At 58.7% G+C, this 15,899-nt stretch overlaps 1 protein-coding gene across 2 annotated transcripts; it reads left to right on the top strand.

The window, feature by feature from the left end:
- Window positions 1-374: 374 nt before the first annotated feature.
- ARPC1B (actin related protein 2/3 complex subunit 1B) lies at window positions 375-14,503 on the top strand. 2 transcript variants are annotated; one of them, XM_047838529.1, is made up of 10 exons: window positions 375-399; window positions 8,067-8,143; window positions 8,879-8,983; window positions 9,424-9,646; window positions 10,632-10,739; window positions 11,689-11,895; window positions 11,983-12,058; window positions 12,946-13,151; window positions 13,874-13,964; window positions 14,177-14,503. In XM_047838529.1, the coding sequence occupies exons 2-10, from the start codon at window positions 8,080-8,082 to the stop codon at window positions 14,213-14,215; spliced, it is 1,119 nt and encodes a 372-aa protein (XP_047694485.1). In that variant the 5' UTR covers window positions 375-399; window positions 8,067-8,079; the 3' UTR covers window positions 14,216-14,503. The 2 variants fall into 2 exon arrangements, with proteins under 2 accessions (XP_047694485.1, XP_047694484.1); XM_047838528.1 differs by lacking the exon at window positions 375-399 and adding an exon at window positions 1,136-1,285.
- The last annotated feature ends 1,396 nt before the right edge of the window (window positions 14,504-15,899 follow it).

Below are 15,899 nucleotides of genomic sequence, written 5' to 3' on the forward strand. Positions count from 1 at the left end.
AACAGATGTTGCCTCAGTGCTCTTAAGCTGCTCTTGTCCCCACAAGAAGGGGGTGCCGCTACAGACCATCTGAAACTTTTTATCTGTGCAGACAGAAGCCATCTCTGGGATTGGCCACAGCCAGACGGGAGGGCTGGTAACAGCCCCTCAGTGTCTCCTCAGAGCCGGGGCTGCGGGTCCTACAAACCTCTGGAGTTAAGTTTGCTCAGCTCCAGGCGCTCACGGCAGGAAGTGCTCCGTGTTTGGATCCATGGAGTCCTCCCAACGGCCCGGCAGAGGGCAGAGTTCGGTGTACAGGAGCTGGGAGTCCAGTGGAGAGCGGACACCCCTGATGGGGAGCGGGCTGTGGACACAGTGGCCTAAGAGACACGTCCTGCAGGACAAACCGGAGTTGGCCAGGTGGGGACAGGGCGGGAAAAACGTTCTAGGCGGAAAGAACGGCAGGCGTTAAAGCCCCCAGACCTCCGGGAACCCGGAAGACCCCGCACCCCATCTGCCGCCCGCCGCCTGCCTGGCACTGGGAGAGAGGGCCCCGAGGGAGGGGCCTGACCGACTGCGAGGGCGCAACAAGGTTTTCACCGGGGTCTCCCGCATCTGCGCAGCCACCGGGCCACATCTGCACCGATGAGGCAGAGGCTGGGGATGGAAAAACCCCTGAGGACCCCTTGGCCCCAAACCCAAATTCAGGTGGCTGCGAGGCCACCAGGTAACTTAGGGGCGAGAGGAGGGCTGCAGCGGACTCCAAGGGCAAGAACTCCGCTGAGGGACCCAGCTGGGCCAGCCACGGTCGCTGCGAGAGGCCGACCCGCACCCCCGCCCGGGGGCGCATTTTGCCGAGAGCGCGGGGCGGGCCTCGCTTCCGACTACACCCGCTTCCGGGCTTGCACTTTTTGCGCCCTGTGGGCATCGGCTCACAGAGGAAGGATGGAGAGGACGCTCTCGCGGCGGTGGGGACGTGCGCTCCCCGCCCAGCTCCCGGCTTCCCGCCCAGCTGCCGCTCGGGCTGTGCGCCTCTCTCCGAGCCTCAGTTTCCCCACGCATAAAGTAGTGAGGGGCGGTCGCGGACGATTTCAGGGCGCCCTGGCTCGGTGCGGCCTCCACCCCGGATGGGTGGGCGGGGCCTGGGATCTCTCGGCCGCCACCCTGGTCGCCGCCCCCGTCCCCGCGGGGCTGAGGCCGGGAGGCCCCGCCCCCCGCCCACGAGGAAGTGGCTGCGGCGCGGCGCGGGGCCCAGAGCCGGTTCGGCGCGTCGACTGCCCAGAGTCCGCGGCCGGGGCGCCCCGAGGTGAGCGGGCTGGGGGCCGTCGGGAGGGGAGAGGGCGCTCGGAGGAGAGGGGACGGGGAGTTGCACGCGGGTGGGGAGGGTTACGGGGCGACCGCAGGTGTGGGGGCGCGGGGAGGGGGCCTCTCCAGGTGTGTGGGGTCGCCTGGAGGTGAGGGGACCAGCGGATGGTGTTCTCCTCCGGGTGAGGGAAATGCAGGGCTCCCTGCCCCTGGCGCCCTCGGGGCGGCCCTGGCCCCCCGTTCCCCCTGCCCCCCGTTCCCCCTGCCCCGGCCGCCCCTCCCTGACTCTGCCCCGAGGTCGGTGTCCCCCGTTATTTCGGGCCGCGAGGGCCCCACGCCCAGTCACTTCCCCTCCATCCTCCAGCCTTCCGGGTTGCTCCGGCCGGGAAATGAGCTGGCGCCCCCGCCCACCTTGTCCCTCCCTCCCTCCCCGCCCTACTCCCCCGGGCCACCTCCCCGGCCCCCAGCCCGCCCCCGGCCCCTGGGGCCGGGTCCGCGATCCGTACCGGGAGGGGGTCCCGAATGCGGGATCGAGCGGCCCCTCCTTCGCCGGCGGCGGGGAGGGCAGACAGGCCGTCCAGGGCGGTGACTGTAACACTGTGAAGACTGGCAGGAAGCCCCGGAGCCCGCCGAGCACGGGACGGAGCCCGAGGCGCTCCCCGGGTTCTTCCAGGCTGGCCCCAGACTCCCCGCGCGGGGCAGGCAATGCCGCCCAGTGGTTACGCGCGCGCATTCCCCGTGAGGCCACAGGGACCTGGGTGAGGGTGCCAGATTCCTTCCCTGGCCCATGATCTCAGCAAGCCGCCTAACTTCTCTGGGCCGCAACCTTCCCCATCTGTAAAATGGGGGGGGGGGGGGGGGGCTTTCAAGTTGTGAGGCTTGCATGGGATAACGTGTGGAAGGCACTTGGCAACGTGCCAGGCACACGCAGGGTGAGGATTCTCTTATTTATTGTTGCCACTGCCAGGATAAGGCCTGCCCACACTTATCAGTGTCCAGATGATGCCAACCTCCTAGATTTGGGGTCAGAATCCCAAACTGACGCTGAGGAGCTGTGTGGCTTCGAGCAAATCGTGGCTTTTGTCTGAGTCTGTTTCCTCCTGTACAAAATGAAGGTTTAAAAAAACAAACATCAAAATAACTTCTCAGGCTTGTTTTAGGAAGTAAAAGAGAATGTACGTCAAAGTCTTGGGTAAATACTGGGCACTTAAAGATGCCAGGAAAGTTAGTTTACGTGTGTCTTTGTGCGTAATCCACATAGGTCTTTTCAAATAGTTAAATGGTATCCTAACATGTTAGTGTCACAAGTCGTTCCATATTTGTAGTCTTTGGGTTTTTCCACCCCTTCCACCATTCTAAAGGGGGTTATTATGGGCGTGTTTGCTTTAAAAAAAAAAAAAAAAAAACCAGTGGCTATTTGCTTAGCACCAAAATGAATTTATGCCAGCGAAGTGTGTTATTTTTCAGTTCCTGTTCCTGTTCTTTGTTCCTACAGTTGCTGCCCCTCAGAAAGGTTGAACAACTTAGCAACAAATGAGCATTTCTCCACAACCCTGCCCACATTGAGTTTTATGTGTTTTTGGATTTTGTTTCTGTTTGGGTTGTTTCATCAAGATTTATGGTGCCTTTCTATGATTGTTTTCATTTATGCTTCTTGATTTTTGCCTGGTTTGTAAGACTTCAGGAGCAGAGTTGGGGAGGAGAGACAGGCTGGTCTGTTTGGGGTGGCAAGGGCTGTTCCATACACAACAGGAAGCTGAGTAACTGCTTAGCACGTGTGCAAAATGGCCTGCTCGCGGCTCCCTGGAGCGTCTGAGCTGGGTGGGGACTTCCCTGAGTGCCCGTAGGGCCAAGATCCTGCTCCAGACAGCTCCTGCCTGGTTTAGCCTCGAATGCGGCCGAACCATTCTCTGGATTCAGAGAAGCTGAAGCAGTAAGAAACCTACTGCCAACGCCTTGTTCAGCCCCAGGCTTTTCTGATACAGAGGTGAAGGAAGTATAAACTGAGGGTATCCATGGAGAGAGTAAGGAAGGCAGCCTGGCCCAAGGCTTTACCTGCCTTGCTTTGCTTTGGAGAGGAGCTGAGTTCTTCCCACATCCTCAGAGAGGACCTTCTTGATTTCAGGTTTCCAAGCTTTCTTGATTGTCGGCCCTAATCAGGAAAAAAAAAAAAACCTGAGCACGTACTCCCCGGTAAATACTTATAAATTGCATACACATGCCACTGAAATAATGAAGCATATTCATTCCTTATAACCTATCTCCTGAAGAAGAGGATGGGATTCATTCAGTCACATTCAAGAGATATTTATTGAGCACCTACTATGTGCCAGGCACTCTAACTGATGCTGGATACATCGGTGAACAAACACATACCCTGCCCCTATGGAGCTTACGTCCCTACCCCAGTGCGTCTCTGGAACCCCGTGCAGGGAGACCCATACCCTACTTTGGAGACCCAACTCCCCGCTCCCAGTCCTCACCCCTCTTCCCTGTGCTCTCCCACCCCTAGCCCTGGGGGATCTCCAGTCCATTCATACTGCGCATTCACGGTGTGCTGGAAGGACGCAGGGGAAGTGCTTTTGGGAACACTGAGATCCTGGTTTCAGGCTGGCAGAGGGGAGCCAGCCGGGGGAGACTCAGGGTCTGGCCCACACTCCCCCAGCCTCTGTTTCTGGGTTAATCAGAGCCAGAGTCCTGCACACGGACCTCTGGGCTCCTTCCTCTCTCTGTCCCCAACAGTTAAATGGGCCCATGGTGCTGGCTCGCAGGGCTGCCGTGACAAGTGGGTGGGTGTTCCGGAGACCATGGCCCCAGCCTGCCTTGGTCTCTACCAGGAGCCACTGCTGAAGCACCACCTTGTCCGCCCACTTGGGCCAAGTAGCCCTAGTTGCATTTTCCTCAGGGTGGCTGGCTGGGAGTGGGTGCCCCCCTCCCCCAACCCCTGTGGAGGTTTTCCTGGGAGTAATGCAGCCCAAGCTCCCCGCGGCAGGGTGGCCTGGTGTGAAGGCTGCTTCACTGCTTCTGACCACAGGGAACAATCCAGTGATTCTCCTCTAGGAGGATACAGCCCCCAAGGCCACAGTGGCCAGATACCTACTCCCCCCTCTGGATGACCACTTCCTCATTTGAAACGTGGGGGTTGGGAGTCATTGCTGAGGCCCTGCTGGCTTTAGTTGCTTTGCAGAAGTTACGAAAAAGTGATGAAAAGAAGAAAATGCACCTTCTCTCCCATCCCCTTCCCTACCCTCTACCCCCTTTAAGGTGTTGATTCAGTGTACTATGAGTATTTCTGAATGAATTCATGCTAAAGTGTGATTGGCTGATAGATGTGGTCTGAACCTCCTGCCCCTGCCTGTCCCACTGTGCCTGTAGCCATCTTTATCAGCCCCTTCCTCTCCCACTTGAGAACCTTTGGGTCTCAGGAAACAACGGTCAGGGCTTCCCCAGGTCCTCTTGGCTGCGTTATTCACTAGTTATGGAAGCTGCTGTCTCAGCACACCCAGCCTCTCCATCTTCGCAGCCTGGGACTCTGGAGCACCTCGCTAGGATGGGCTTTCTACAGCCTGACCCATGTGTCTAGCCACTCTTAGCAAGACCCTGCAAGGAGCGGAGACCCCCGGCCACACAGTCGGGGACAGCTGGAGCTGGGAAGTTGTGTTCTGCTAATGAGGTCCAGGCTCAAGTCTAGGACCCAGAGACCACCCCCACCCCCCCAGGGCTGTAGCCACAGGGCTTCCTCCTGGGCCACCGGGGGCTGAAGGGGTAGGGGTGGTTGGCCTCAGCTGGAGTTCTGAGGCCACGAGAGCCCAGCTGGGGTGTGAAAGTGGGCCTCTGCCTGATCTCGGCCCCACTGGTGACCGTGGGAAATGGGGGTGGGCAGATGAGCACAGTATAGTGTTCCAGTAGGCCTGGAGCTCCCACTTCTTAGTCTTGTCATCTGTGGTGTGGACAGCGATGAAGTGCCCCAGCCAAGCTGGATGCCAGAGCTGACCCAGCCCCGAGGCTCCGGAAGTGCCAGGGGAAATCCCCATCAGGCCTGCTGACCCGAGCTGGGGGCCCCCCCAAAGAGCCATTTCCGGGGCCTTTGCCTTCCACAAAGAGGCTTTATAAGGAGAGGCTGGGGAAGTAGCCATGGTGGGAGCAGTGTGCGTGTGTGTGTGTGTGTGTGTGTGTGTGTGCGTGCGCGCGCGCGCGCGCAGGGCTGAGCACACATGAGCGTGTGTGACTGGAGTGGCTGCAGGTGTGTCCGCTCTCTCCGCAGTGCTGAGGACCAGCCTGGTTCCCCGCTCCAGGCATGTCCCTGTCCTGTACATGCCTGTGTCTGTGTGATCTGGGCTGCCCCAGAACCTTCCAGAGCTTCCTGCAATAAATGAAAACAGGTGTTGCATCTGGGCTGGGCAAGAGTTGCTGGGGGGTCAGGAAGCCGGGCCTGGCAGGATGCGTGGGGCCACCTCGGGCCAGCTGGTCACTGAGCCCCGGATTTCTCAGCTGGACGGTGGGCTACATGCAGCTCGTCCTTCTCCTGTGCCTGAGCCCGAGCTCAGTGCTGTGCCTTCCAGCAGGGCCTCCTGGCCTTCCACCTGGGTAAGCTCCGCCCGAACAGGTGGCCCATCTTGTGAGGGGCCGGCTAGGCGCCCGCTAGTTTCCTGGGTTTTCAGGGCTCAGCCCCAGAGCTGGGGAGAAGCCTTTCTTCAGCCCAGTCCCTGGGACACAAGAGCTGCCGGTCTGGTGGGGGAGGTAGCCAAGTTCCTGGTGACACCAGACACCTGTGTGACTGGGCAGGTAGCTTCCGGTTGTTGGACCTCGGCCTCTACATCTGTCATCTGGGGCTGTGGCATCTAAGCACAAAAGTCGAGAGCGCCTGGGGTCCGGGAGGGGTATGAAATAGGTGAAGGGGACCAACCGTAAAACTCACCTTGCTGAGTGCCGAGTGATACACAGAATGGTTGAGTCACTATATTATATGCCTGAAACTAACATTGTGTGTTAATTATACTGGTATTAAAAAAAAAAAAATACCGGACTGTTTAGAGCTGGCAAGTAAGGAGCATTCAGGAAATGTTGGGTGGTAGTGTTTAAAAAAAATTTTTTTTTACTGTTTATTTATTTTGAGAGAGAGCACGTGCAAGCAGGGGAGGGGCAGAGAGAGAATCCCAAGCAGGCTCCATGCTGTCAGTGCAGAGCCTGATGTGGGGCTTGAACCCACGAGCCATGAGATCGTGACCTGAGCTGAAATCCAAGAGCTGGACGCTTAATCAATTGAGCCGGCCAGGCACCCATTTTTTAATTAAAAAAATTTTTTTAATGTTTATTTATTTTTGAGAGACGGACTCAGAGCACGAGTAGGTGAGGGGCAGAGAGAGAGGGAGACACGGAATCTGAAGCAGGCTCCAGGCTCCAAACTGCCAGCACAGAGCCCAACACAGGGCTCGAACTCATAAACCGTGAGATCATGACCTGAGCCGAAGTCAGATGCTTAACTGACTGAGGCATCCAGGTGCCCCTTTTTATTTTTTAAATAAAGAACTTACTCTTCTGGACACTAGTGAGACTAAACAATCATGTTCCTCACATACTTACCGAGCACTATTACGTGCCAAGCAAAACAAGGAAAGAATTGTGAACAAGACAAGTGGAAAATGTCTGTCCCCATCAAGCTCGTTCCGTCCCAGCTGGGACAGAGAACGGGTGAAGGGAGTGAGTCCAGTGTAACGAATGTTTCACGAGGATTCTTTGTGGAGAAAGTTCAGTCTGGAAGAAGGAGTGCTGAGGTAGGGGAAGGTGGTCACGGTTTCAAATCAGCAGTCAGAGAGGGCCTCGCCAGAAGGTGGTGTTGGGATGCAGACTTAAACAGGGCAGCGATGAGGGCTCCCCACGCAGGCCCCCAGGGATGGAGCTTAGGAGGCGGAGGGAACTGCCAGTGCAAAGGCCTGAGGCCCGGTGCGCCCCAGGATCAGCCGCGGGTCTAGCAGGGGAGACAGACCCCTAGTGGGTGGACCATGGCTGGGTGTTACCACGCGGGAGCTGCCATTTCATGAACACCTGCTATGGCATATCATCTTATTTTACCCTCTTAACACCTCCGGGGGCAGGATTCCTGTTCCCATTTTGCAGATGTGGACATTGAGGTTCAGAGAGGGTGAGCAGGGCTTTGCCAAATGGAACAGGGGTGGGCAGAGCTCTGCGGGAAGGGGTGGGGGCGAAAGGACTGCCTGTGTGTAACCCCACCCGGCCGCAGGCTCAGCGGGCTCCTCTGAAGCTCAGCGGTAGGGCCTGAGCCGGGGGGCGGGGGGGGGGGGCTATCAAGGTGGGACGTGCCGTCAGTGCTGGGCCCAGTTCTGGGGGTGTACCCAGCTGCCCTCTGTACCTGCCTTCATCCCCACAGCCCAGCCACCCACTCTGGGCCGTCCCGCCCCACCCCTCCTCCCCTTGAAAGGATTTCTGGGTGAGAAAGGGCAGACCTGCCTCCACCTCCCCCCCCCCCCCCCCCATCTCCTGAAAGCCAAGCTCTAGGTGTGGAAGGCCTGCTGTGTGCTGGGCACCACCTGCCTTGCGTCCCCACCCCATCCTTCCGGGGGGGGGGGGGGGGGGCGCTCTACCTGTGAGGAAACCCAGGTGCAGGTGGTGAGCACCGACAAGGCACAGGTCAACACACCCCACCCACGGGAAGGAAGTGGCATTGGAAGGCCAGCCCCTGCTCCCTGCCCACGGGGTCGGCTGGGAGCCCGGTCTGGGATCAGACGCAGGGCTGACTTGGGGTCCCTTCCTCTCGGGCACAGGAGCTGAGTGGTCATGGCTTACCACAGCTTCCTCGTGGAGCCCATCAGCTGTCACGCCTGGAACAAGGACCGCACCCGTGAGTACCCGCTGTCTGTGGGCTGGCAGAGGAGGGGCGGAGCCCCCTAGCCTGTGGGCTCTGGGGGCTGGCTGTTCCCCTCCTCATCTCTGGTCCTGAGTGTGTAAGAGGGGATGAATGAGCTCGGGAGTGGGGGGGGCAGCAGGCGAGTGGGCACCGCGGGGTGGAGGTGACAGCACAGCCCCGCACCTGCTGCAGGTGCCGCTCAGGCTCCCAGGCTGGGGGTGAGAGGTGAAGACAGCCCGCAGTGGCAGGTAGTGACATGAGCAGTGAAGAAAAACATGCAGGAGGGGAAAGCATGGGAGGCAGAGGCGCTGGTTTAGAAAAGGTGGCCGGGAGGAAGGGACATGTGCACAGAGACACAGAGGAGGCGGGGGAGCCAGCCATGCCGAGGCCCTGAGGCAGGAGAGCCTGGCATCGTCAGGAGCAGCAAGGAGCCCAGGGCTGGAGCTGGGGAGCAGAGGGCAGTAGCAGGGGGAAGGGAGAACTCCCAGAGGTCATGAGACCGCTGTGGGGGTGCCTGGGGGTAGCGGGTACAGGTGAAGGATGGCTAGTCCCCAGGGAGGGGTCACAAGGTGTTTCAGGGAACCCCCTGCCAAGGCAGTGAAGAGCGAGGTGTTGCCCAGATGGCCTGCGAAGGGTGTTCCTGGTAGAAGGGAGTCATGAGGGAATGGGTGGGGGGGACTTGGGCACGCATGCCTCCTCACTCCCCTCCCCTCCCCTCCCCTCCCGCAGAGATTGCCATCTGCCCCAACAACCACGAGGTACACATCTATGAGAAGAGCGGGGCCAAGTGGGTCAAGGTGCACGAGCTCAAGGAGCACAATGGACAGGTGACAGGTGCGTCAGACCGACTGGGATCACTCTCCTGGAAGGAAGCAGGGGGATGGGGCAGGGCCAGCCAGGGCCATCCTCCCAATCAATGTGTTAGGTAGGCTAGTTTGGGTTGCAAGCAACACAACTCTGATTCAAACTGGCTTAAGTTAAAAGGGATCATGTTGCCCCTTATTACTGAAAAACTCAGAGAGGTTTCTGAGCTTCAGGAAAGGTTTGATCCAGCAGCTCAGCTCAGAGTCACCAAGGACCCGTTTCTCTTCTGTCTCTTGGCTTTCCGGCATGTTTGGAGATATTTTGGAGAGCTGTAACACTCTCAAGAAGTTCTAGTAGTATCCCTTGGAGCAGCTTTCCTCCAGATTGTGTCCCTTAATCCCCTCCTCCACCAGCGCTGTAGAGCCACCTCTGCTGGATGACTTCAGCCGCATTTCCTCCCCGCCCCACAGGCATCGACTGGGCCCCCGAAAGTAACCGGATTGTGACCTGCGGCACAGACCGCAATGCCTACGTGTGGACGCTGAAGGGCCGCACGTGGAAGCCCACGCTGGTCATCCTGCGGATCAACCGGGCTGCTCGCTGTGTGCGCTGGGCCCCCAATGAGAACAAGTTCGCTGTGGGGAGTGGTTCCCGTGTCATCTCCATCTGTTATTTTGAGCAGGAAAATGACTGGTGGGTGCCTGGGAGGGTTGGGAGTGGGTTGGGAGGAACCCTGGGGGCTGTAGACTAAAAGGCGGTAGGGCTGGTGTCCCAGGAAGCACTGGATGGCATGCCAGGTCACTGTTCATGTGACCCTGGCAAAGTAGAGCCTCGTAGGCGAGGGGCACTTCCACAGCCGTCCCGTTGATGAGGGCACAGACCACACCACGACTGCTCGGTGGGCCTTGCGGAAAGCCCTGCATGCATGCTGGCACGGACTCCCCGACAGCCCCCGGGACTGGACATCTGTTGTCCCCACTTTACAGATGAGCAAAGGAAGGCCCTGAGGCGGTCACTCGCCCAGGATGTCCAGCCTGTCATGTTCCAGGGCCGCGTTGTAGTATCTTCCCCTAGGTCCCTGAGGGCAGAGGAGAAGCTGGAGTCTGGGACACCTGAGATCACATTGCACCCTGGCCAGCTGGCTGCTGTGACTCCTCACTGAGCCTGCCCCCCGGGTTGTCATGCAGTTTATTATTATTTTTAACGTTTATTTTTGAGAGAGAGAGGGGCACAGCACAAGTCGGGGAGGGGCAGAGAGAGGGAGACACAGAATCCGAAGCGGGCTTCAGGCTCTGAGCTGTTAGCGTGCAGCCCGTTGTAGAGCTCGAACCCATGGGCCTTGAGATCGTGACCTGAGCTGAAGTTGGACGCTTAAGCGACTGAGCCATGCAGGTCCCCTGAGTTGTCATGGGGTTTAAACCCGGGATAGAGGAAACCCGGGATAGAGGAAACCCGGGATAGAGGGCCCACCCTGGAGTCCACTTGGCACATCACTGGCCTGATCTGGGCCCTGGCAGGCTGGTGGGCTGGCAGCACCGAGGCCCCTCCCTCCTGGGACCTTGTCGGGGGTTGGGGGTAGAGGGTCTGTGGAGCCCCATGGGAACGTGGAGTCCCTGGGGCACAGAAGCCATGCGTGCTGAGCTCGCCTGTCCCGACCCCCTTCCATCCATCTGTCCAGGTGGGTGTGCAAGCACATCAAGAAGCCCATCCGCTCCACGGTCCTCAGCCTGGACTGGCACCCCAACAACGTGCTCCTGGCCGCAGGCTCCTGTGACTTCAAGTGCCGGTGAGTGGGCAGGGTCTGGATGTCAGCACGGGAACTAGGAGTGGAGGGTGGAGGGAGCCCTGCACCCCGTGACCCAGACCAGCTCTGCTGGCAGGCCGGCTCACCCAGGGCCTCAGCCCTGCATCTGAGAGGTTTTGCTTCTCGAGAAGGGTCGTCGATGGGCCCCGTCTCCAGCCCTTGTAGAGTCTTGGCAGGATGCGTCCCTTGCTGCCTCTCTGCGTCAGCAAGGAGTCTTTCCTGGGCCCTCCTCTTCTGCTTCGTTAGAGTCCCCCTCCCTCGGTTTCCTTGTCTTCCATCTGGAGGACAACGAGCAGCTTAGACAAACCCGTGCCCCATTATCTCGGGCCTGGAATGGAGCCTCTGGTTGCTCCTGGCGGTTTTTCACTTCTGGGCCCAGCGCCCCCAAGTCTCCCGAGGCCTCTGGCTCCCAGCTTCAGGCAGATGGCCTGGGCGCCTGGGAAACAAGGCTGCAGCAGGCACCGGAGGCCCTTTTGGAGGCCCCCGACACACACAGAACGTCCTGATGAGGCTCCGTTGGTGGGTGGGGAGCTGGTTTGCTGGCACCTTGACCTGTCGGGCAGACCCCCGTGTTGGCCCTGGGAAAGCAGGGCAGGGAGGAGGGGCATCCACGAGGCTGGCTGTGAAGTGTAGGGGCCAGCATGATGGGGACCAGGACACCCCCTGGGGACCGTGTCAGCCGTGCGTGGTCAGTCCTTAGATGAGGGCCCGAGGGCCCTGGGAGTTACAGGATGCAAAGCCGGGATTCACTCCCTTGCACAGGAGGGCACTGAGGCCAGACTCATCCAAGCGTGAAGATGCGGGGCATGAAAAGCTGGCTGTGGTATCCACCAGCCTCTAGCTGGGCACTGACCTCAGCAGGCCACTTTGGGACAGTCCCTCCCGGACCCCCGGTCTCCTGAGTTTTTTTTCTTTTGGTCTCTCCTGGCAGGATCTTCTCAGCCTACATCAAGGAGGTAGAAGAGCGTCCAGCACCCACCCCGTGGGGCTCCAAGATGCCATTTGGGGAGCTCATGTTTGAGTCCAGCAGTAGCTGTGGCTGGGTGCATGGCGTCTGCTTTTCAGCCAGTGGCAGCCGCGTGGCCTGGGTCAGCCACGACAGCACTGTGTGCCTGGCCGATGCCGACAAGAAAATGGCGTGAGTACAGGCCAGGGGAGTGGGGGGCAATGGAGGCACAGAGCAGGCGGGGACGGAGTGGCTGACCTCTCTCTCTCTCTCTCTCAGCGTGGCAACTCTGGCCTCTGAAACACTGCCGCTGCTGGCCCTGACCTTCATCACCGAGAACAGTCTGGTGGCAGCGGTGAGGCAGGGAGGGGAGCGGTGCTACTTAGAAAAGGTCTCCCAGAGATGGCCAGGCAGCCCTCCACTGCCCACCCCCCACCCCCGACCTTCTTTCCCTCCTTCCTCACTCCCACCCAGCTCCAGCCAGCCGTCAATCTGTGGTCAGAATGGGTCGGTTACACCGCAGTAACAGCACCCCAGTTGCTATGACGTAACACAGTGTGGGTGTTGTGAGGGGCCCTGCTCTGTGCAGGTGGACGCTTTGTCTCCAAAACACTCCCCCCCCCCCCCACCTTGGAGGAAGAATAAGGAAGTGGAGAATCACGCCCTGGACCCTGAGGTTTCAGCTTACATCTCACGGGCCAGTGGAAATTACAGGGTCACACCTAACTCAGTGGCGGCCACATGGTCCAGCCACACATCCAGAAGCGCACTGCCCTCCCTCCTTCCTTCTGTCCACCTATCCGTCAAGTCCCCTTTCAGCCCTCAGCAAATATACTCTGGTCCCGGGGGGGGGGGGAAGGGGGATTGGGCCTGCTTTGCCTAACAGAAGCGCCCAGCTGTGGGGTGTCTCCCAGAGTGGGTGTGACTGCTCGGGCAGAAAGTCCCTAGGTTTCCAGGGGCGTCCCAGACAAGCTTTCTCAACTGTCCACTGGCCTTGTTGGGGGAGGGGCCACCCCTAGATGCTTGCCCCCACCGTCCATCCCTGTTCTATACCTGGGGTCCGTCCAGCCGGCTGTGTGTCTGAGCTGGCACTGGCTTCCCGCTGGCTCCACCAGAGGCCCCCGCTGCCCAGCCCCTGTCGGTGTCGTGTCTTGCCTCCGGCCTTGGATCCCCGTGCTCAGATTGGGGGTGCCGTGCCAGCCCTCAGCCAGCGCTCCAATGGCACCCTCACGACTGTTGCAGGGCCACGACTGTTTCCCGGTGCTGTTTACCTACGACAGCGCCACGGGGACGCTAAGCTTTGGTGGGCGGCTGGATGTGCCCAAGCAAAGCTCGCAGCGTGGCTTGACGGCCCGGGAGCGCTTCCAGAACCTGGACAAGAAGGCGAGCTCAGAGGGTGGTGCGGCCGCAGGCTCGGGTCTGGACTCGCTGCACAAGAACAGTGTGAGGTGAGGGTGGGGCCGACCTGGACTCTCCTCCCAGCAGGGTCAAGGTGAGGGCCCTGATTTAGGGAGCAGGGCGACCTGTCGGTTGCACAAAACTAGCATCAGGTGGGGACACAGCAGTCAGCGTGCCCCTCGCTTTTAGAACGTGGCTGTGTGGGGACCGTTGTAGAAGCTCTGGGATGGCCAGAGTGTGACCAGCCCCGAGGCTGTGCCTCCTTGAGGAATGAGGGGAGCGAGAGACGGTCCGCGGCTCCCAAATCCTGCCAGCCACAGGTGTCCACTCCACAGCAAACCAGAGAGAAGTGTGGCCGCTTAAACCCTCCAGTAGCCACCAGGTCCGGTGTCCTTTTCAGACTAAACTCATGTCCCCTTTCAGGGTTTGTCAGAACTAGCCCTGCATATCTTCCCAGCCCTGCGTTTTGGTTTCTCCCCGTCCAGTTACAGTCCTGCCACGCTGCACACTCCCCACACACGTGTGACGCAGGCCCTGCCCAGGCCTTTGCATGTCCCGTTCCGCTCGCCTAGGCTTCCCTCGGCTCTATGAACACGCCTGCTCCTCCTCAAAGCAGACTCACGAACCCCGTTCTCTGTGACCCCTCACAGCCCACCCCCGGGGCTCTCTGCAAGCCGCTGCCCCAGAAGGGTGGGAGCTCCTGGAGGGCAGGCAGGCTGGAGTCCAGTGTGGCCACAGGCTGGGACCCATCAAGCCCTCGTCTTCTTTACAGCCAGATCTCGGTGCTCACCGGAGGAAAGGCCAAGTGCTCCCAGTTCTGCACCACGGGCATGGATGGCGGCATGAGCATCTGGGACGTGAAGGTGAGGCCTGTCCCACCGTGCCCCTTCCTCCCCCTCCCCACTGGAGAGCCCCCTTCATTCTTACAGAAGGGCACTCCTTTGGGACGAAGGGTGATGAGGGACACCCTCTCCGGCACCTCCCTTTAGGGCTGGGACAGGGGAGGGTAAGGTCCCTGCAGGTGGCGTGTGGCAGGACCACTGAGAACTAGCCTGTCCTGCTTGTCTCCTTCCAGAGTTTGGAATCAGCCTTGAAGGACCTCAAGATCAAATGACCTGTGAGAAATATGTTGCCCTCATCTCAACTGCTGGGGGGAGGGGGTCAGGGAGGCTAAGGGTTGCTTTGCTGAACGTTTCTAGGGTACCAGTTTGGGTCCCCATGGGGACTGCTCCATCCAGAGGGGAGGGGAGGGGTGGGGCGGGAAGCTTTTCTTACCTATTGAAGGAACATGTGCCTTTTTCTTAAAGAAATGCTTTATTGTGAAAAACAAATGTTCCCAAAGCACGGTGCTGGTCATGAACTGCTTCAAAAACATGGAATAAAAAAGCAATCACAGACCTGGTCTCTGTGTCTGGGAGAAGTTCATTTTCACAAGGGCTCAGGTAGCTTATTTTTCCTTGTCAGCAAAATTGATCTTTAAACCCAAGGGCCTTCCCCTAAATGGTTCCTTTCCCTGCAGTCCAGCCAGGGGGCTGCCAGAAGCAGGTGTCCGTCCCGTCATTCAGTAGCCTGATTCCCAGACCAGCGGTTGCACATTTTAGCTGGTTCTGGGCTTTAATGGGAAAGTATTTCTCTACTCGATGCTGGCAGTTGATTTTTGATATATGCACATCATTTCCTGAGACAGTTTTTCCCCCATTCCTGTTTCACTCAGAGCGCCTATTCAACGTGTGCTTCTTAGTGTCCTATTCACATTTTTTTCTTAGTCTAGTTGGGTAACATGATTTACATCAACAGATCAGAACTGTGAACTCCCCCTTACATTTGCATAAAAATGGTACCTCAAGATGCCTTCTCTCAAACTGTCCTAGGCCCGTCCCTCAGGAGAGCCTCCTCAGTCGCAAGAGGCCCACAGATCCTTTTTTAAATCACAATGAGACGGGCCACACAACTCCTCTTATTCTCTATGAAATGCAGTGCCAAGGTCCAGCCAGCCAGTACCAGCCCTCTGCAAAGTGAGCTTCTGGTCCTGACTCAACTGTTGTCAGGCCCCGGAAGGCCAGGGAGATATTCACATACCTTTTTCTACAGCTCAGCTTGGGGCTGGAAACATGGCCCCAGGGTATCAGTGTTGTTCCGAGACCCCGAGGAACAGGTTCCCCCTTACTCTTAGAGAAAGATGAACGGCAAACAGGCTCTTGTTCAGCCACCGAGGCCTCAAGCAGAGGCTTCACAGTGTCAACCGTCTGCCCTCATTACAGACAAGTCTTGGCTTAAAGCTGACAGGCTCGGGTGCCTGGGTGGCTCGGTCAGTTAAGCGTCAGACTCTTCATTTCTGACAACACACAGCGTGCTAGCGATTCTTTCTTTCCCCCTCTCTCTGCCCCACCCCTTGCTCAAGTGCTCTTTCTCACAAAATAAACACTAAAAAAAAAACCCCCCAAAAACCCTGATAAGCTCAGTCATTTGCTTCTACCAAGAAAGAAAAGGCATTATGACACTGTAGGGTAGGATGGCTCCTCAAAGGGTGGTCAAGGCTCCTGTGGCAGGTGGGAAGTCCCATCAGGGAAGGAGGGGATCTGGACCCTGTTCTGTGATGTGCACATCACCAGTGGACACCAGGACCACTGGCCGGGCTTGCTGGGCCTTCTGTGCTCTGTGCCATGTCCTACTGGATGCTGAGGACAGTGAAGGAGACAAGAAGCTCATAGTCTGGTGGGGGAGGTAGATGATAACAACCCAGTGTTTTTGGTAGGGGGAGAAGGTGACAGAGAAAGAAAAGGAGGGGTTGGGGCTGA

This window comes from Prionailurus viverrinus, chromosome E3 (genome assembly GCF_022837055.1).
Source record: "Prionailurus viverrinus isolate Anna chromosome E3, UM_Priviv_1.0, whole genome shotgun sequence".
Lineage (NCBI taxonomy): Eukaryota > Metazoa > Chordata > Mammalia > Carnivora > Felidae > Prionailurus > Prionailurus viverrinus.